The 20723-nt window shown below is 42.7% G+C and overlaps 1 protein-coding gene across 1 annotated transcript in view; it reads left to right on the top strand.

Moving 5' to 3' along the window:
* The window catches only part of CNTNAP2 (contactin associated protein 2), a 2330533-nt gene that overhangs the window by 1823961 nt on the left and 485849 nt on the right, over nt 1-20723 (top strand). Inside the window, exon 14 of the mRNA XM_070369076.1 lies at nt 9453-9609. Coding sequence (XP_070225177.1) covers nt 9453-9609 — 157 coding nt within the window. The remainder of the gene's footprint in view (nt 1-9452; nt 9610-20723) is intronic.

The raw sequence follows: 20723 nt of genomic DNA on the forward strand, positions 1-20723 counted from the left end.
TAATCACATTTGTTACTGGGGCGATGGTTCAAAGGGATTAACCAGAGTTGCTGAGGGGACATGAAGGCCTGAGACCGTTACAGAAACCGAGGCCAAGTTAACTTACAGTGAGTTGGTCTATTCTGTTCCCTTTAATACTGCTCAGAATTACAAACTCCCATCTAATCTGCCACTTCAATTCCATTCAAATTAACAAAATCTAATTCATTTGAATAGGATTCAAAGTGATTTGATTCAACTCAATCAAATTCTGCTCAGTGGAATCAGTCCTTGATTGAAATCTATTAAGCTCAATTCAATAAAATAAATTTAAATATTATGCAGTGAAATTAATTTTTAATTGATTAGCATTTCAGTTCAGGTCCATCTTGATCTGAACTTCAATTCTCCATTTCTAAATTTGGTCCCTATTCAAATTAATAAAATACAGTAAAATCTGATGTAATTCTGAAAGATGCAATGTGAAGCTAATCAGCTTCATTAATTTCTATTCAGCCCTAATCAAATGAGTTTAGTGACATTCAATCACAGAGAGATAAAATGTTCACCTTTAATGCCAAATTGAATGTTTATATGATAACTTCAAAATTATAAGTTTCCCGACTTCACATCACTGTCTGCAGTATGAACTCCACAGGACATTTCTGGATTCATTCTTTGTTTTGTCTTTTTCTTAACACAGAACAACTTAGAACTATGCTATGCTAAGTCACTTCAGTCGTGTCCGACTCTGTGTGACCCCATAGACGGCAGCCTCCTAGGCTCCACCGTCCCTGGGATTCTCCAGGCAAGAACACTGGAGTGGGTTGCCATTTCCTTCTCCAATGCATGAAAGTGAAAAGTGAAAGTGAAGTCGCTCAGTCGTGTCCGACTCTTAGCGACCCCATAGACTGCAGCCTACCAGACTCCTCCGTCCATGGGATTTTCCAGGCAAGAGTACTGGAGTGGGGTGCCATTGCCTTCTCATAACTTAGAACTAGATGGTTGGAAATCAAAAAATAATATTGTTATCTGGTTTAGCAAAGTGATTTCAGGAAAGTTATAGGTGGCTAATTGATAGGCTCTTGTGCCTATGAAAAAGCCAAGATGCATGATTTTTAATTTTATTTTTAAAGCTCTTACTCTAAATAGTAAAATAAAGGCATTCAGACTCAGGATTGTGGTCATGAAATTGCAAAAAAAAAAGTAAAAGGGGGATTATAGTGACTGAATTATTCAGAGAAAAAATAACTGTAAATTTTAAATGGAGGTGTTGCTGTGATCAGTACTATTATGACTTCATCAGATTGAACCTAGAATACAGGTCCTGGACTGGTGCACCAAGGGGACAATTATTCTGTGAACTGAAGCCACTCTGTCATTTCCTCAGGTCAGTGTGTGGATAAAGATAAGGATCACCAGGGCATTAGTGACAGGGTCTCAAGATTTTCCTCTGAGATTCTCATTCTGTAGGCCAGGAAATCTATATGGTTCACAAGAGCCTGAGATGAATCTTATTTTAGCTCAGTTGAAAACCCTTCCCTATACCAATTTCTCACTAGAGGGAAAAATCTCAGAAGCAGTCACTCCATGACATCCCCTCCAAGGCCCCTCTTTCTCTGAGGATCCTGAGACAGGCTGCCTTGATCCAGTGCCTGGAAGTGATTGCATTAAGGACCAGTTTCACATGGTGAAGAAGAGAGGCTTCCTCCATTTAAGCCCCAGAACTCAGAACTGGTGGCCTGTTCCTCCTTCCAGTGCTGGGGTCAAGGACAGCTGTCAGCATCATCTTTACGGCTCTGCAACCCTTGGACTGTGCATACCTCTTACTAAAGGAAAAAGGGATTCTGGCCTGCTCGATTTTTCAAGTTAATAACTATCAGATTATTTGGAGAGCTCTGTAGTAGCAGCTATAGCACCTCTAAATTTCCTCTCTGCTCCCAGCCTAATCTGGAGGTTAGGGTAAGGGCTCTTTTATCTTCCTTCTTCTCTAGGTCATTTGCATTGGGAGGAAGGTTCTCCCAAGTACAAAATGTTTTGCACCTACAGTCTAGAATTATACCAATTAAGGTTGTCTTTACTTGAGAAGGCTTTCTTATCTCTCCTTGCTATTCTTTGGAACTCTGCATTCAGATGGCTACCTCTTTCCCTTTCTCCTTTGCCTTTTGCTTCTCCTCTTCTCTCAGCTATTTGTAAGGCTTTCTCAGACAACCATTTTGCCTTTTTGCATTTCTTTTTCTTGGGGATGGTCTTGATCCCTGCCTCCTATACAATGTTATGAATCTCCATCCATAGTTCTTCAGGCACTCTATCAGATCTAATCCCTTGACTCTATTTATCACTTCCACTGTATAAGGGATTTGATTTAGATCATACCTAAATGGCCTAGTGGTTTTCCCTATGTTCTTCAATTTGTCTGAATTTGGCAATAAAGAGTTCATGATCTGAGCCAGAGTCAGCTCCCAGTCTCGTTTTTTGCTGACTGTATTGAGCTTCTCTATCTTCGGCTGCAAAGAATATAATTAATCTGATTTCCATATTGACCATCTGGTAATGTCCATGTGGAGTCTTCTCTTGTTGTTGGAAGAGAGTGTTTGCTATGGTCAGTGCATTCTCTCGGCAAAACTCTGTTAGCCTTTGCCTTGCTTCATTCTGTACTCCAAGGCCAAACCTGCCTGTCATTCCAGGTATCTCTTGACTTCCTACTTTTGCATTCCAATACCCTATGATGAAAGGGACTTTTTTTTTTCTTTTGGTATTAATTGTAGAAGGTCTTGTAGGTCATCATAGAACCATTCAACTTCAGCTTCTTCAGCACCAGTGGTTGGGACATAGTCTTGGATTACTATGGTTACTTAATAAGCATATTGTCACCATGGATTATTGTAGTCTGATTCGAGTGTTCAGTTGAAATTTGTTTATCAAGTATAGGAAAAAACGATTGGGTTGTGCTGCAGTAAGAATGGAAGTGTATTGGGAGATTTTCCAGAGTATGAGTCTTTCTTTAGAATGAGATCTTACACCATAGGGGTCTTCAAATAGCCAAAATAATCCAGATAGCTTAAGCCCAGGGCACACAGTAAAGGAGCAGGGGACGCTAAGCAGAGCTCTCTTTCCTCTGCTAAAAGCCCCCTGCGATTCTTTAATGTAATTTGTAGATAAGCAGATAGTAGGAGATATAATAAGGCTAGGTTTCATCAAGCTCCAAATAGGCTTTTAAGTTTTCATTTTGGAGACAATAAACCTTTCTGGTATTGTTTTTAACATTCTGTAGGAATGGATGGAATGGAACTAATTAAATGTCCAGCGACAGTACTGGGTCTTACCGTAGCTCTGCCAGGATACTGTTTCTGTAAGTAGATTATTAGGTTATTCTGCGTAACTCCGAGGTTCTGAAGAATGCACTGAAAGTCACAGGTATGCGCCACATTTGTATCAAGCAGTCCCCATGCATTTGCCCTTGTGTTTCTGAAACAACTTGTTATTGGAGAAAATAACAGAGATCTATTGGCTTTAAATTTGAGGAAAACAAGTTGCCTCTTCTCTTTCTCTCTTCTTCAGTCATCCAACCCATAATGAATCCTCAACATAATAAAATTGGTCTTCAGTGAGTACAAAGTGCCGTGATCACATTTAATTCAATCCATATCTGGCTATCTTAATACAATATCCCTCACTTTCATAATTTAGCTTCTAGTTAACCTCAAGTATGGTTTATCAGTACATAATCTTGTTGCAAGGATTACTCCTACTCAATGTAGTTAGCAAAAATCTTCATATACCGAGGTCAGAGAAATTCTTGAACTCTTAGCACTGGGTAATTAAATTGTTTCTTTTCTCACCACTTCTTATTCTTTTCTTTTAAAAAGTCTTTCCATTTTTATCACCTTTAACTTCTTTTCCCCAAAGCCAATTAATAGGTAAATAATGATCTGTAAAGCAAAAAGTAGCACTTTGTTAGCCTAGCACTGAAATAAGGCAGTTCTTTGCTCAACACAAGTTGAACCATTCTCTTCTCACTGAATATAAAATATATGCCAAGTTAATAAATTATAATGATTTGATTTAACCAAATTAGCCAGTGCTAATAACAAAGGGTACAACTTGATTTTTCTCTGGAATGTGTTGTTCTTATTGGCATTCATCTGTTCCTGGGAGATGTGAAAACAGCTAAGTAAAACATTTTGTACTGCACTTAACTTATTTTCCTAGGAAGGAGAACAAAATAACATTGATTTTGCACCACCCTAACTGGGAACATTTTAATGTACGACAATAGTGCCTTGAGTAAAAGGTAGGGGATCGGGGGAAAGAGATGGGAAATTGAACTCCTCTCTCCTGGTCACTAATGTGTCTCCTCGCACAGAACACGAGAAACATGATCACTGCTGATCATCTTCTTGGATTGCATCTTGATGTCTTTCAAGAGTCCCTCCCTGCAGGACCTGAGCCTGCCATGTGAAGCTGGTTCAGAGCTGGGGTCCCATGCAGAGCATGGAGTTCCTGCTAGAACACCGGAGGCCCAGACACCTTGACAGTGTGACCCCCTCTCCTGGGCTTCCTGATACTCCCTGTCGGTTTGGTGGGAACCAGCTAGATCTTTCTCTGCTTCCCCTAGAGAGCATTTCTCAGAGTTCCATGCTAAAGGAGCAGCTGATGATAATGGTTGCTCCCTCGACTGACGTTGTCCTGATTTCATAAAGAATCCCGAGCCACACAGCTTCTCTGGTTTGTGCAATTTATCATCACTCTCTGTGACAAGAATATGACTGTGGTAGGTTGCTTCTACTGGTGCCTGGAAGGAACGATCGGAAATTGAACTGACATTCTGAGAAACACACTCTTGCCTTGCCTATTTCATGTACAGGCAGGACAAGGGTGTTTCCTGCCAGGTAACCCATTGACTTCAGTTTTTCAGGTGTTCTGATGGTTTCTTCTCCCTCACCATGTGGGTTAGTATCCCCTAATTTCCCAAAGCAATGAGAGTAAATGAAATTTCTTCTAAGAGAAAGAATTTAGCATTAGGTAAGCTTGAAAAGGTGCAGTGTGATGACGAGAGGGGATAATCAGTCTAGGTCATGTTCTGCACTTTCAGTGACAGGTTATGGCCTGCAAGGCCCCAGGGGCCTTCGCAGTGTCAGCATGGCACCATCCACCTTTGTCCTCTTCCTATAACACGGCCAGGGATGGAATCAGCAGAGACCTAATGCAGCTTACTAACCCAGTGACCCGGCTCAGGTTTTATTGTTTCCATAAATGCAATTTTTAAGCATTATTTTTTTAACTCTTGACTGCATCAAAAGAAAACAAGAGTAGTTTATTATCGGCCAAGGTTCCAATATTAAAAAGCATCAGAAATTGGATATGTTCCTTTGCTCTGATGGAAAGAGAAGGGAGAAGCAAGACAGTCAGTTCAGTTCAGTTCAGTCGCTCAGTCATGTCTGACTCTGAGACCCCCAGGAACCGCAGCACGCCAGGCCTCCCTGTCCATCACCAACTCCCAGAGATCACCCAAACCCATGTCCATTAAGTTGGTGATGCCATCCAACCATCTCATCCTCTGTCATCCCCTTCTCCTCCTACCTTCAATCTTTCCCAGCATCAGGGTCTTTTCAAATGAATCAGCTCTTCGCATCAGGTGGCCAAAGTATTGGAGTTTCAGCTTCAACATCAGTCCTTCCAATGAACACCCATGACTTATCTCCTTTAGGATGAACTGGTTGGTTGCAAGTCTCCTTGCAGTCCAAGGGACTCTCAAGAGTCTTCTCCAACACCACAGTTCAAAAGCATCAATTCTTCGGCACTCAGCTTTCTTTATAGTCCAACTCTTACATCCATACATGACCACTGGAAAAACCATAGCCTTGACTAGATGGACCTTTGTTGGCAAAGTAATGTCTCTGCTTTTTAATATGCTATCTAGGTTGGTCATAACTTTCCTTCCAGGGAGTAAGCGTCTTTTAATTGCATGGCTGCAGTCACCATCTGCAGTGATTTTGGAACCCAGAAAAATAAAGTCAGCTGCTGTTTCCACTGTTCCCCATCTATTTGCCATGAAGTGATGGGACCAGATGCCGTGATCTTAGTTTTCTGAATGTTGAGCTTTAAGCCAACATTTTCACTCTCCTCTTTCACTTTCATCAAGAGGCTGTTTAGTTCTTCACTTTCTGCCATAACGGTGGTGTCATCTGCATATCTGAGGTTATTGTTATTTCTCCCGGCAGTCTTGATTCCAGCTTGTGCTTCTTCCAGCCCAGGGTTTCTCATGATGTACTCTGCATATAAATTAAATAAGCAGGGTGACCATATACAGTCTTGACATACTCCTTTTCCTATTTGGAACCAGTCTGTTGTTCCATGTCCAGTTCTAACTGTCGCTTCCTGACCTGCATACAGGTTTCTCAAGAGGCAGGTCAGGTGGTCTGGTATTCCCATCTCTTTCAGAATTATCCACATTTTATTGTGATCCACACAGTCAAAGGCTTTGGCACAGTCAATAAAGCAGAAATAGATGTTTTTCTGGAACAAGAAAGCTTGGCTGTAAAAAGAAAACTCAGCCCCCTGTACACTGGGACAGGCCCCAGCAGGTTGGGAGGCAGGGTTTCAGAATGGAAGAGCTAGCTTCTTCTCCCTTCAGAGCATGGTGCTGAAATCACCCTCTCCACTATTGGCCAGTTCAAGTCTAATGTAGTTCTTAAAAATCAGGGGCCAAAAATGATCTGGCGAAGGGATAAATAGTTAACTTTTTCAAATTAAGTCAATGCAACTGGAAAATCTGGAAATTTGTATGGAGTTAGAGAATACCTGAATAGTTCCTTTCCAAGTTCAGAGTTTTTACTCCATTCATTACAACAAGCCTGAACTCTCAGTACAGTTTTATAACTTTAAATCACCTACCTCTAAAAAAATAAGCAAACATGAGCCCTACTGGCATCTCTGAGAAGACGGAGCAGCGGTTTTTACACAGTTCCAGTATGGCTCTTTCTTCCTTTATTGTGTTACTTGCTTAGGTGCTGTTGACTGTTCAGGGGTCCCAGCCTCTGCGATCCCATGTCTGATTTCTGTCATTATGTACTATGGGCTTCACTAGTAGCTCAGACAGTAAAGCATCCACCTACAATGCAAGAGACCTGGGTTTGATCCCTGGATCTGGAAGATCCCCTGGAGAGGGAAATGGCAACCCACTCTAGTATCCTTGCCTGGCAATCCATGGACAGAGGAGCCTGGCAGGCTACAGTCCATGGAGTCGCAAAGAGTCAGACTTGACTCAGCAACTAACACACATGTAGTCATATCAGAAATAAAGTGTGCAATAAATGTAATGCACTTTTATCATCCCCAAAGCATCCGCCTCCAACCCCAATCCATGGAAGGTCGTTTTCCATGAAACCAGTCCCTGGCACCAGAAATTTGGGGCACCTCTGGTTTAGATGACAGCTTACAGAGTGAAAAATGTTTTATTTCTAAGCACAAGCACATGCACAGATGTGTGCTTGAGACAAGTGTGCACCCGACACGCTGAGAGGGTGGTGAGTGATTAGAATGGGATTGTAGCCGCACACGTGGGGATTTTAACTGTGGAGTGCAGGTTCACTGGCCACACGGCTTCCACCAGATTCTGTTCAGTTCCCAGCCTCCTGCAAGGGCAGCTTTCTCTGTCCTTCCCTCCTCTGCCTGCTGCTGCCTAGCCACTTCTTCCCATTATTCCCCTGAAACTCCTCTCAACAAACACTGTATAGCTGTCAAATGAAAAGGGAAAGTTAAAACCTTCATCTTAATGAACTCTGCTATCAAATCTGACGATGCCGACCACACCGCTCTTATGGAAATTCTTTACTTGTTTCTCCTCCACCCTCTCAGACTATCTTCTTTCTTGCTCCTCCTTTTTTCTGCTCTCTAAATGCTGCTGGAATCCAAAAGATTCCAGTGACTTCTCTCCTGCTGCCAGTGATTTAGGCTGATGGCTCCTAAAAGGGGATTTTCAGCCCAGAGAATGCTCCTGAGACCCTGTCTCTGAGAGCCAGTTGCCCACTTCGTGTACGAGGGTCATCATCCTTTCTTCTTCATTCTCTAGATTTCTCATCTTCTTCCCTGTGATCTACTGGATGGTGAAGCACATCACCATCCTCTTAGTCACCTGAGCCGGAAATCTGGGATTAATCCACACACCGTCTCCCCACCCAAATCCCAATAGTCCCAAGCCAGTTGTACCTCCTTCATCACTTTGCATGTTCTCTGCCTCTCCATTTTCACTGCGATCTTATTATTTCTCTTTGGTATTAACACAGAAGCATCACATCTGGCCTCCATGACTCCATCCCCCGAAATCTGCCTTTCATCTCACTGCAGATCTTTACAAACACAAACGTGACCATGAAAATGCCCTGCTTAAAATACTTCAATGGTTTCCCATTAGTTTCAGAATGAAGTTCAGCTTTCTTAAAATGGAGGAAATCAACACTGAAAAGCAAGAATAAACCAATGCAAAATAGCTTTATTTGGACAAAGTTTGTTGTGCTACGGCCCTCACCCACTGTCTGATGCGACCTACCCTGCTTCCCTCTCAGATTTCTCTCTCATCCCTGTTCTACCATCAGTGAACATGCGTGCTCTGTATAGAACTTTACACTCTTTCTCCTTTGCCTAGCGCTCCTTGTCTCATTTACATCCTTATTCACCTGGGTAACCTAACTACCAAGACATAGCTCTAGTTCCCTCTTCTAGGAAACTTCCTTTCCTCACCTACTCTCCATAATTAAATTTCACACTCAATCTGTATCTTTTCCTCCATGTTCCTGCTGAGTTTCTTATAACGTTTGACACATAAAGGAAACGCAATAGGATGTCTGACGAGTAAATGAATGGGTGAGTATTAGGCCAAATAATAAAGCAAAATAGGATGGTATAATGAGCATTGTTCAATGTCTTATGAGAAAAAGTGTCAAACTTCCAGTCTGGGAGCTGCTCTGCTGTGTAATTGAAAGAATCACTTAACCTTCCTGCACCTAGGTTGCTTACTTGTAAAATAAGATCATACTAAGGCATGATGAAAGTCCACATTTAGCTCTGATCGTCTGTCATCTCCATGACTGTGCTTTCATGGAAAAGCACAAGTAGCCATGAACCTAGTTGTACATTTGAGAACCGATGCATGGCACACACACCCTCCTACTTTGTGGGTATGCCCCATCTGGGCAGCCACTTTACAGAACAGGCTTCTTAACTCCTGGAGCTTGAATGTAAAATCTTTCAGAGGGAGAGGTACTTACCCTGGTGGGAAAGCTTGAGCTTACCATTCCCTCTGAAGTTTCTTATTGCATTTCCCTATTATTGAAAGGCCCTGACTTCTAAGAGGGCTGAGTGGTGTTCAGGGTATCAGAGAGCCGCGGCTCCTGGCTTGGGGGGATGTGACTGTGGCGTGGTAGTGGCTGGGTGCAGGTCCCATCTCAGTGTGCTTTTCCCCTTTCTTGCAGATGGAAGCCCTTACACCTGGTGGGTTGGCAAAGCCAACGAGAAGCACTACTACTGGGGAGGCTCTGGGCCTGGAATCCAGAAATGTGCCTGCGGCATCGAGCGCAACTGCACAGACCCCAAATACTACTGCAACTGTGACGCGGATTACAAGCAGTGGTGAGTGCGGGGGCCCGGCGTGCGAGCTCCCTCCCAGCCTGCCTGGAGGCCAGACTAATTAGATGGGAGAGAAAGTGTGAAAAGTGCTGAAATAATAAGAGACTGGGTTAGAAAGCTTCGGGACTAACCCAGCTGACAAATGTCAGGAACGTTCTGAAAACTATAAAAGCCGAAAGAGGTCAGTGCTACAAGGGTATGCATTTAGAAATAGAAGAACACATAATTGATGTATTCATATTTTATTCAGAGAGGAAAATAATAAGGCATGTAGTAGACAGTGATTTGCATTATAAAATGTGCTTTGTGACAATACAAGGGGTGGCCGCGGGCAGGGAGCCGTGTGCAGGCGTGTGAGAGCACAACAGCCTCTACGGTGAGTGCTCCCACCTCCTACGGTGTCTGCTTTAAGGAGCTGGATGAGAAAAAAAAAGACAGAGGTGGGAAAAGAAAGGGACGATTGTGCTTTCCTCTCGTCTTCAGCAACAGTGCCTACCCGTCTGCTTTTGTTTCATGCCTTGAACTGTTTATAACTCTGATACAAATCAGTTCAAAGAAGATCTATTTGGGGTTTCTTTCATTCCTCTACTGGCTTTTGTCCTGCTTCACGGCGAATGGCTGTGTCTGTGTCCGTAATAGATAAAGATAAATCAGCTGTCATTCTGTGGGGGGAAAGGCCCCAGAAGTTTTGAGTGGAAAATGTAAGCCTGAGTCCGGTTCTTCCCATAAAGCGCGTATCTTGCAACAGCCGCTTGTTTCTGACATGGAAGAGGCGACTGTGCTCCATCCCCGCCTCTGGGTGGCAGCAGAGAGCACAGCCCCGAATTTCTTCATGTGCCTGATCACAGTTGCGTACAGTCGCCCCGGTTTTAGTCGATGCTAACTACATAGAGGACAGTTTACAAGATAAGTTCATCCTACCAGTTAACTGAAAACTAGTTCTGCATGTAAAGTTGTATGCTTGTCAGATTGGATGCCTACCTATTTTCCAAAAGCCATTTTTTTTTTTTTTTTAGTAAATGATATTACAGAGGCTATATTCAGTGGCTTAGAATTTCTGTGCAGGTGTATAAAAAGTTATCATTACTCTTTAACTGTGGTTTATGGAAGGAACGTGAAGTCACTCAGTCGTGTCCGACTCTTTGCGACCCCGTGGACTGTAGCCCACCAGGCTTCTCCGTCCATGGGATTCTCCAGGCAAGAATACTGGAGTGGGTTACCATTTCCTTCTCCAGGGGGTCTTCCCGACCCAGGGATCGAACCCAGGTCTCCCGCATTAGAGGCAGACGCTTTAACCTCTGAGCCACCATATATTCGCTCTTTAATTTTGTTTGTTTGAGAGATGTGTCTACAAGCGCATGCACACACATATACACACTGACACACTATAGAAAGACTAGAAGTCAGGAGAATGAAATCAGAAAGACCCGACCTTCGAAGGTAACTTTCGGTCAGGCAGCCTGTCCTCGATGCAGTCAGTCCTTCACTCATGGTGATATCAATGGAGCTCTTGTGTGCTGGGGAGTCTTCTAGGTTCTGGGAATACAACAGAGACTGGCAGTAACAAGAACCCCTGCTCTGGCCTATGTTCTTGCCACTTCTTACTAGTCGTGTGTCTGTAAGTAGGTTCTGAGGGCTCGCTCAGATTCATTTGTCTGCTCAGCTTTGACTCACGGAGACTTCGGGAAGCAGACTTCGGTGCAGCCTCCCAGACCAGAAGGGAGAGCGCTGTTCCCAGATGGTTCATTGTTCAAGCAACCTACACTGGTCAATGCTTTTGTCCTGCCGTGGAGGGGAGTTGAGATATTCATGAGGAAAAGGGAGATCTAGTGCGTGAATCCAAGTGAAATTTGTTTTTGTCAGATGTCATCCCAAGGGCTTGGGATACAATGACAAATAGAGCATGCTCTTTGTCCTCAAGGACTCAGAAACTAGTTGGGAAAACACACACACAGAGACAACATAATACAACCAGCGCTCTGACGAAGACATTGCAGGGTCCAAAAAACCAGTGCAAGGAAACTGAAGTCCAACTGAGGGAGAGTGGAGAGGAGCTAGGACGGGCCTTATGAGTCAGGGATGCCTGGAAGAGAGGTAAGAGTTTGCAGGGCACGCTCTCCCTTGCAAGATTGACTTGGAGGAGAGGCAGGAGTGAGGACAGCCGGTTTGGGGAGCCATCAGGGCCGAAGATCTGGGGTGTAACGTGGAGAAGAAAGAAGGTTCAGTGAGGCTGAGCAGCTGGGCAGCAAACACCAGAGCTGCCATTCTTTTCAGTGGGTGGTAGGAGATGGATTTACTGGCAGTGAGCCCTGTGGAGGTAACCTTGATGGAAAGGGTGGGGGTGGGGGGAAGAGCCAGCAAAAGGAAGTCACGTGCGTTCCTCAAAGGCATTGAGGGCCAGACAGTGGAAATGGTGGAACATGACTATGCGAGAAGAAAGAGAGGGGTCTGGTAGGCTCCCACTGGGCACCTGGAAATGGTTAAATTCCTTACCAGGTAAGGGGACAACAGTTCAGCGGGTAGATGATAGGTTCAGCTTTGAAAATATTAAGTTTGAAGCTCCAACATAACACTGTGTCTAAACCCAGAGAGGCACCATTCCTGGGATCACTGCTAAGATATTCAGGCTTCAGAGCAATGCACTTCCAAGAACATCAGTTCAGTTCAGTCGCTCAGTCGTGTCTGACTCTTTGCGACCCCATAAATCGCAGCACGTCAGGCCTCCCTGTCCATCACAAACTCCCGGAGTTCACCCAGACTCAAGTCCATCAAGTCAGTGATGCCATCCAGCCATCTCATCCTCTGGCGTCCCCTTCTCCTCCTGCCCTCAATCCCTCCCAGCATCAGAGTCTTTACCGATGAGTCAGCTCTTCGCATGAGGTGGCCAAAGTACTGGAGTTTCAGCTTCAGCATCATTCCCTCCAAAGAAATTCCAGGGCTGATCTCCTTCAGAATGGACTGGTTGGATCTCCTTGCTGTCCAAGGGACTCTCAAGAGTCTTCTCCAACACCACAGTTCAAAAGCATCAATTCTTCGGCGCTCAGCCTTCTTCGAAGTCCAACTCTCACATCCATACATGGCCACAGGAAAAACCATAGCCTCATACCTGAGCTCAAATCATCCATGAGAAGACACTGTAGACAGACCTGTTCAGCCTCACTCAGAAACGTGCCTCTGCAAGCTCTTGATTAGATTGTAATTTTTCAGTTACTCAGGGACTTGGATACAGCTGATGTATTGTTTCCTTTGGGCTGAGTAGCACCTAAGATATCCTCACCCTTTTGCTCCTATTAAGATGCTCTAATGTCTCATAGTAGGCGCACTGTATCTTGAGCAAACTAAAAAGTAAAAGCAATATGTTTACAATAAATAGCTACTGAAATGATCTTTCCTATTCGGCACAAGAAAGCAAGCTTTTGGTGATGTCTTCTTGGGCTTTGAATTCACCAGCACCTGGAAATGCTGTGGATGCTTTCAGTAGATCAGAATGAATAGATTTGTTTCTAGAGATGTGTACCAAAGTTCCTGGAAGCAGAATCATATCTGCCACTTTGAGGAGAGGCTTTTAGCCAGTCTTACATTTAGGTTTGTGGTCTGTATAATAAAACTGAATCTTGACTGGTAGACTATTGTGAGAGTTAAATAGAATGTGGAATAGGAAAATATTCTAATATTCTGTGAATTGTACAGTGTGGATACATAGCTGATTGCAGTTCTTAATTATGTAATTCTCATTGCAATTCTTACCAGTTCCAAATGAATCTTAGGAAATGAAATGGCACCAGGGAAAGGGGTCCCTGTGCTTTCTCGACCTGCCATGCCACAGGGCGCAAGACAAATTCCACAATACCATGAGGCAGTGACACAGAACAGGCTTTGCCAGAGGAACTTACAAACCAGAGAGCATGAAGACAAGAGAAAGCCTAGGTCCGTCAACCCCATCAGCTCTCAGAGAGATGCTGGACAAGGCTCTTGTGCTGAGCACAGGGTTTCACAAAACTCCTGGCTTCTCCCACCTCACAGGACAAGAATGAGAACAACTTGTCAGTGGAGCCATCAGATTCTTAGGGTACCAGGAAGGCTGAGCACACAGCCAGGGGTTTACTGCATTGTCTGGGGGTCATGCTTGGAGAGGGAGGAAGCCAGAACCCAGGTAGGAAGTAGACTCCTGCAGCCTCCCCCCGCCATGATGGGGAGAACCAGGGAGCATTTCTAGCTGGCTCTCTGTCCAGGTATACAGAGTGTGAGCTCCATGGTCACTGGTGTCCAGCTCTTTTCATCCTACCACAGAGGACAGCCGAAAACTCAGGAAAAGCAGTCTGGTGCACACACCCATGTGAAATTCACACATGTGAAACATCTGTAGTGATGTAAAAATTGAAGCTCCAATACTTTGGCCACCTGATGAGAAGAGCCAACTCATTGGAAAAGACCTGATGCTTGGGAAGATTGAAGGCAGGAGAAGGGGACGACAGAGGATGAGATGGTTGGATGGCATCACCGACTCAATAGAATGAGTTTGAGCAAGCTCTGGGAGATAGTGAAGGACAGGGAAGCCTGGCATGCTGCAGTCCATAGGGTCACGAAGAGTCAGACATGACTTGGCCACTGAACAACAACAAAAAATAATAAAAGCAGAGGTTCTACTGAATCTCATGTTTTCAGGGTCCATATCCAGCTAAGAAAGTTGCTTCTACCAGTAATATTACCTCAGTCAGACAAGTCGTTTGATTAAACTGGACTGAGACCAAAGTGGGTACAAAGTTTTCCTTTGCCCTTTCCTCCGCGTGAGATCTAAGTCAGGGCGTTTCACTTCTCTAGGTTTTCATATCCACAAAATGTAGATAGTACTTCCCAATTCATGTCAAGTCCTGGCAAAGTGCTGTCGTGAATGAACATTTAAAACTGCAGTATGGTGTGCTATTTTTATTACCTAAATGATGAGTGGAACTCTAGCTGAAATCATCAAAATCTTTCTTTTTTAAAATTGTATCGAAATATAGTTGATTTATAATGTCATGTTCATTTCTTCTGGACAGCAAAGTGATTCAGTTACACAGAGTGACTCAGTTATACATATCTACATATACATGTGTGTGTGTGTGTGTGTATATATACATACATATACATGTGTGTGTATATATATACACACACACACATACATACCTTTATCTCTCCTTCCCTTAGCAGCCATAAGTCTGTTCTCCAGGTCTGTAGTCTGTTTTGGTTTCATAGATAGGTTGATTTGTCTCACATTTAGGTTCCACATATAAATGTTATATGGCATTTGTCTTTCTCTTTCTGACTTACTTCACTTAGTATGATCATCTCCAGGCCTATCCATACTGCTGCAAATGGCATTATTTCATTCTTTTTTATAGCTAAGTAATATTCCATTGCATGTTTGTACTATATCTTCTTTATCCATTCGTCTGTCTATGGGCATTTAGATTGCTGCCACGTCTTGGCTATTGTAAACAGTGCTGTTATGGACATCGGGCTGCCTGTATCTTTTTTTAATTTGAGTTTGATATGAGTATATGTCCAGGAGTAGGACTGATGGAATCAGTAAAAATTTCTTAAAGCACAGATGCATAAATTGGGGCCCAGGAAAATTTTACTTCCAATTACATTGGAAATAAGAAATGGAGAGAACACTAAGACTCAGATTTCCAAACTTCCACTCCAGTGTTTCTCTACAATATCATGATCTAGGAAGACTGCTTATGTTGTTTTTATCTTTTTTAATGATATATGAATTTAATGTTTTCACTAGTTATATGTAGGTTTTAAATTTAAAGCTTAAACAATAGACCACATATTATTAGAGTCTTTTTTAAAGGACTCTGAAGCCTAGATTAAGCATTTATTCTTATTTACTAGAGTAAAACACACAGAAATGGAGCTGAGATAAATTAGATTGTAGCTCCGAGCATATTTCCGTCTCACAGCAAAGCGGCAATGGGCTGCAAGAACTATAACCAGCTCAATAATTGCCTGATTATCTATGCCTTGAGAAGTTTTGCACAGTTATTTCTGAGATTGGATGTAATTTAACATTTATGATTTACTATTCACAGCAATAGTAAATATTCCCACCTACAGTGCCAGAATCCTAATTAAGCGAGCCTGGTCTCAGCTAAGTGCCCACCGCTGGGTAATTCCTGGCCTCGGACAGCCTGACTCAATGAGCTAAATCATCGTATCGGACACTAGTGATTCCAAAATGGAGCTGCGGGGAAGGCAGCCCGTTCGCTGCTCCGATGCCCGTCTCGCGCTCTACTTGTAGAATTTCTGGATAAGGGTTTCCTGGCCAAGATGAGCACAGACATGGGAGCACAGTCCTTGTGGTACGATTAGTAATCAGTTCTCACCTCAATAGGCTTGCCTGGTGGCTCAGGCGGTAAAGAATCTGCCTGTGATGCAGGAGACCTGGATGCAATCATCCTGGGTCAGGATGATTGCCCTGGAGAAGGAAATAGCTACCCACTCTAGTATTCTTGCCTGGAGAATTCCATGGTAGAAAGGCCAGTCACATACTAACTGGCCGTGCCCTATTCCATGAGCCCTGAAAGGAACTGACGTGTCTATAGAGCTTTTTCCTAGGCCAGAAATAACCCATGACAATGTTTATTAGGCAGCAGAATCTCTTCATTTTTTCAAAGCCAGAACCTTCACGTACGATCGGCTCAGCTTATTATCCAATCACTAACAGCAAAATATTTGGAATGCTTTGAAAAGAAATCAGTCTACATTTTTTCATCGTTGATCATTTCATCTAATTTTCTCAGTAACATTTTTCTGTGAGACATGTTCAGTTTTATTCAAAGTGAAATATTTGTATGTGCATTCTCATCTCTCATGTTGTTCAACAATACCAATAATGAACATTTATTGAGTGCTAATCATGCACCAGACGCTGTTCCAAAGTGTTTAATGTATCATGCCATTTAAACATCACATTGACCCAATGAGGAAGGTGCTGTTTTTCCTCATTTTGCAAATGAGGCGATTAAACCCCAGAGAGCTTAAATTACTTCCACAAGGTCACACAGTTAACAAGAGGGATAGCAGAGATTCAGACCCAGGGCAGGCAAACTCCAGACTCATGCTTAGATGTTAACCAGCAAGATATAAAGTCTGTAGAAATTTTAACATTTGAACTATATACCATATGATTTCATTTCTTCCAATTTTTAAAACTGTGATAAAATATATACATAAAAAATTTACTATCTTACCAAATTTTTAAGTATAGTTCAGTGGTATTAAGTACATTCACTTCGTGCAACCAGTGCCACAATCCATCTCCAGAGGTCTTTCCATCTTGGAAAATCGAAACTCTCTCTTCATTATAAAATAACTCCCCATTTCTCCCTGCCCCCAGCTGCTAGTAACCACCATTCTTCTTTCTGTCTCTGTGAATTCTACTATTCTGGCACCTCATGTAAACGGAACCATACAGTCTTATTGCACTTAGCATAAAGTCCTCAAGGTTCTTTTGTGGTGTTGTTGTTCAGTCACTCAGTGGTGTCCAGCTCTTTGTGACCTCATGGACTTGTAGCACGCCAGCCTTCCCTACCCTTCACCATCTCCCATAGCTTGCTCAAACTCATGTCCATTGAGTCAGTGATGCCATCCAACCATCTCATCCTCTGTCGTCCCCTTCTCCTCCTGCCTTCAGTCTTTCCCAGCAACAGGGTCTTTTCCAGTGAATTGGCTCTTTGCATCAGGTAGCCCAAGTATTGGAGCTTCAGCTTCAGCACCAGTCCTTCCAATGAATATTCAGGACTGATCTCCTTTAGGATGGACTGGTTGGATCTCCTTGCAGTCCAAGGGACTCTCAAGAGTCTTCTCCAAGACTACAGTTCAAAAGCATCAATTCTTTGGCCCTCAGCTTTCTTTATGGTCCAACTCTCACATCCATACATAACTACTGTTTTGTTGCATGTATCAGAATCTCCTTTCTCTTTAAGTCTGAATACTATTTCTTTGTATGTGTATACCACATTTCCTCTTTCATCAGTAGACACATGGTTTGCTGCTGCTTCTTAGCAATTCTCAGTAATGCTGCCATGAACTTGAGTGTATGATTTCAATTTTATCTACTTTTACTCACCTCTGTGCTGTTCTTTATTTGGTTTTTAGAAAATCTCATTTTGATTTTACTTTAAGAGTAATTTTATCATGAAAGTAGTGAAAGCAATGACAAAATAAATGTTTGAGGAGTATTTACCAGTGAAATGGAAAAGGAAATGTCAGCCCACTCCAGTAGTCTTGCCTGGAGAATCCCATGGACAGAGGAGCCTCACGGGCTACAGTCCATGGGATTGCAAGAGTCAGACACGACTGAGCAACTAAACCTAACCTAACCTACTGGTGAAATAATAGATATGCACTCTCACTTAGGAGTATCCTCTCATTTAAACATCAAATCTAGCATACAATATAGGTATTATCATGTCTGACTCTTTATGATCCCATGGACTAGAGCCCACCGGGCTTCTCTGTCCATGGAATTCTCCAGGCAAGAATACTGTTTGGGTAGCCATTCCCATCTCCAGGGAATCTTCCCCACTCAGGGATCAAACTTCAATCTCCTGCATTGCAGGCAGATTCTTTAGCATCTGAGCCACGAGAAAAGTACAATTTTATCATAAATAAATTCAAATTATTTTCTAAATGTAATCTTGTTTTGAGTCTTCTCTCTGTGGCTAGCTTAGTGACTCTGAACAAGTTGCAAAAGCTCTCTGTGATTGTTTCCTTAGAAAAGAATTGAAATGGTGATAATACCTACATTGTATGATAGATTTGATGTTTAAATGAGGGGACACTCCTAAGGGAGAGTGCACATCTGTATTTCACCCGCAAATACTCCCCAAACATTTGTCATTGTGTTGACTACATCCCATAAGCACACTCCCATCACACACTCAGCGTTCTGTCATGATGTCACTTATGAGTAATGCTCTTCTGGTTGCTAAACAGGCCAAGACAGTAGTTAATACTCAAATGTGTATGTGCATATAAAATATTAAAATGAGTAGCTACTGATACATTTCCCTTTTAGATATATAAATGCAGATGCCCTTTTGATCGAATGAAGGCCATCTTAAAATTTTAAATGAAGAAAGAAAAAGGAAACTTTATTTTAATCCTTTTTAGCCTCACAGCATGCGTTTCAGTATCATAGCATTGCCAGAATGGACTGCAGAAAGGTTCTACAGCCCTGGGTATTTTACTCCTTATACTTACTCTACTGAAGTTCACTGGCCAGATTTTCCGTACCATAAAGATGCATCTGAACAGGATTTTCCTCAAAAAACCTAGCAGCTAAACTCGTTCAGAAGAGGAACTGCTTTCCAATATGTGGGTCAGGGCTAAGAGTCCAAGGGAAGGGCCTCTGCTGTTTCATTAAGAATCCACCTCAGGATGTGAAACAGAAAGTATCAGCCAGGCTCATCCAGCAGGTGCCGGACAGCTCAAGGTACAGCACAGCCTGTGAGTTAAAAGACCCCTTGGCATCAAGGACAGGGAGATGTCTCTTTTAGTTTTCAAAAGAAGCATAAAAATGATATATTATATTCTGTCTCAGGGACATTTTGGTGCCAACTTGCTTGGCACAGCATAGAATTCTCCTGTCATCTCTTGGATCGTATCCTGACAGAAAGGTAATTGGGCACCAGAGAAGATGTCAGCAGAGTGTCAATATGGTTTGACCAGTGCGCCTAAATAATATTGATGACAGGAAAGGGAGAGGGATTAATCAGGTGTGAGCCTGTCAAATGCTCAGAGTGTGCCATGGGTTCCCGAAATAGATACAACTACCCACAGAATGCTAAATGGACTTCAACAGAATATGTTATTTAGTGATCTTGAGGAAAAAAACAGAGCTAAGATCCAAGAGAGATTTATAAGAAAGTGCGGTTCATTTTCCATCAGCATCCCTCTGTCCAACCTGCTTTAAAAAGAGGGAGAGCTATTATTATATTTTCCAGGAAAAAAAAAAAAAAAATTGCATTCTTCCTAAAAATCAATCATGAGAAAAGGCTCGAATTAGACGATGCATCACTCAGTTGAAAGCAAAGTGCTGATGAAGCAACAGTGAGGCAGGTTGTCAGTGTGGGTCGTAGGGAATCCACACATGATGAAGCCTGTTTGTTTCTTTACTCTGTGCCCCACTGAAAGATAAAATTGATCATCACATTTTCATCAGCGAAAAAGCTGCGTAAAACTCAACATTCAAAAAACTAAGATCATGGCATCTGGTCCCATCACCTCATGGCAAATAGATGGGGAAACAATGGAAACAGTGAGTATGTCTAACCATCCCATCCTCTACTGTCCTCTTCTCCTTTGCCTTCAGTCTTTCCCAGCATCAGGGTCTTTTCCAATGAGTCAGCTCTTTGCATCGGGTAGTCAAAATATTAGAGCTTCAGCATCAGTCCTTTCAATGAATAGTCAGGATTGATTGCCTTTAGGATTGACTGGTTTGATCTCCTTGCAGTCCAAGGGACTCTCAAGAGTCTTCTCCAGCACCACAGTTCAAAAACATCAATCCTTTGGTGCTCAGGCTTCTTTATGATCCAACGCCATACATGAACTCTGGAAAAATCATAGCTTTGACTATATGGATCTTTGTTGATAAAGTGATGTCTCTGCTTTTTAATATACTGTCTAGGTTTGCCATAGCTTTCTTTCCAAGAAGCAAGAGTCTTTTAATTTCATGGTTGAAGTCAACTGTCTACAGTGCCTTTGGATCCCAAGAAAATAAAATCTGTCAGTGCTTTCACTGTTTCCCCATCTATTTGCCATGAAGTGATGGGACTGGATGCCATGATCTTAGTTTTTTGAATGTTGTTTTAAGCCAGCTTTTTTCACTATCTTATGCAGGGAAGTAAATGATTGAGATGGAAATATAGAATGTTTGGAAAAGCTGAGGACATGAGCCTGGGTGATAGTATTTGCCCGCCTGTCTTTGTCAGCACTGAGAATGATGCACTTTGACTGTAAGCTAGTGTGGTAGGGGGATAATGGTTCCCAAAGATGCTCATATCCTAATCCTCAGACCCTGTGAAAGTGTTCCCTTACCTGGCAGAAGGGTCTTTCAGAATGTG

The sequence above is a fragment of the Bos mutus genome, chromosome 4 (assembly GCF_027580195.1).
Source record: "Bos mutus isolate GX-2022 chromosome 4, NWIPB_WYAK_1.1, whole genome shotgun sequence".
NCBI classification, from domain to species: domain Eukaryota; kingdom Metazoa; phylum Chordata; class Mammalia; order Artiodactyla; family Bovidae; genus Bos; species Bos mutus.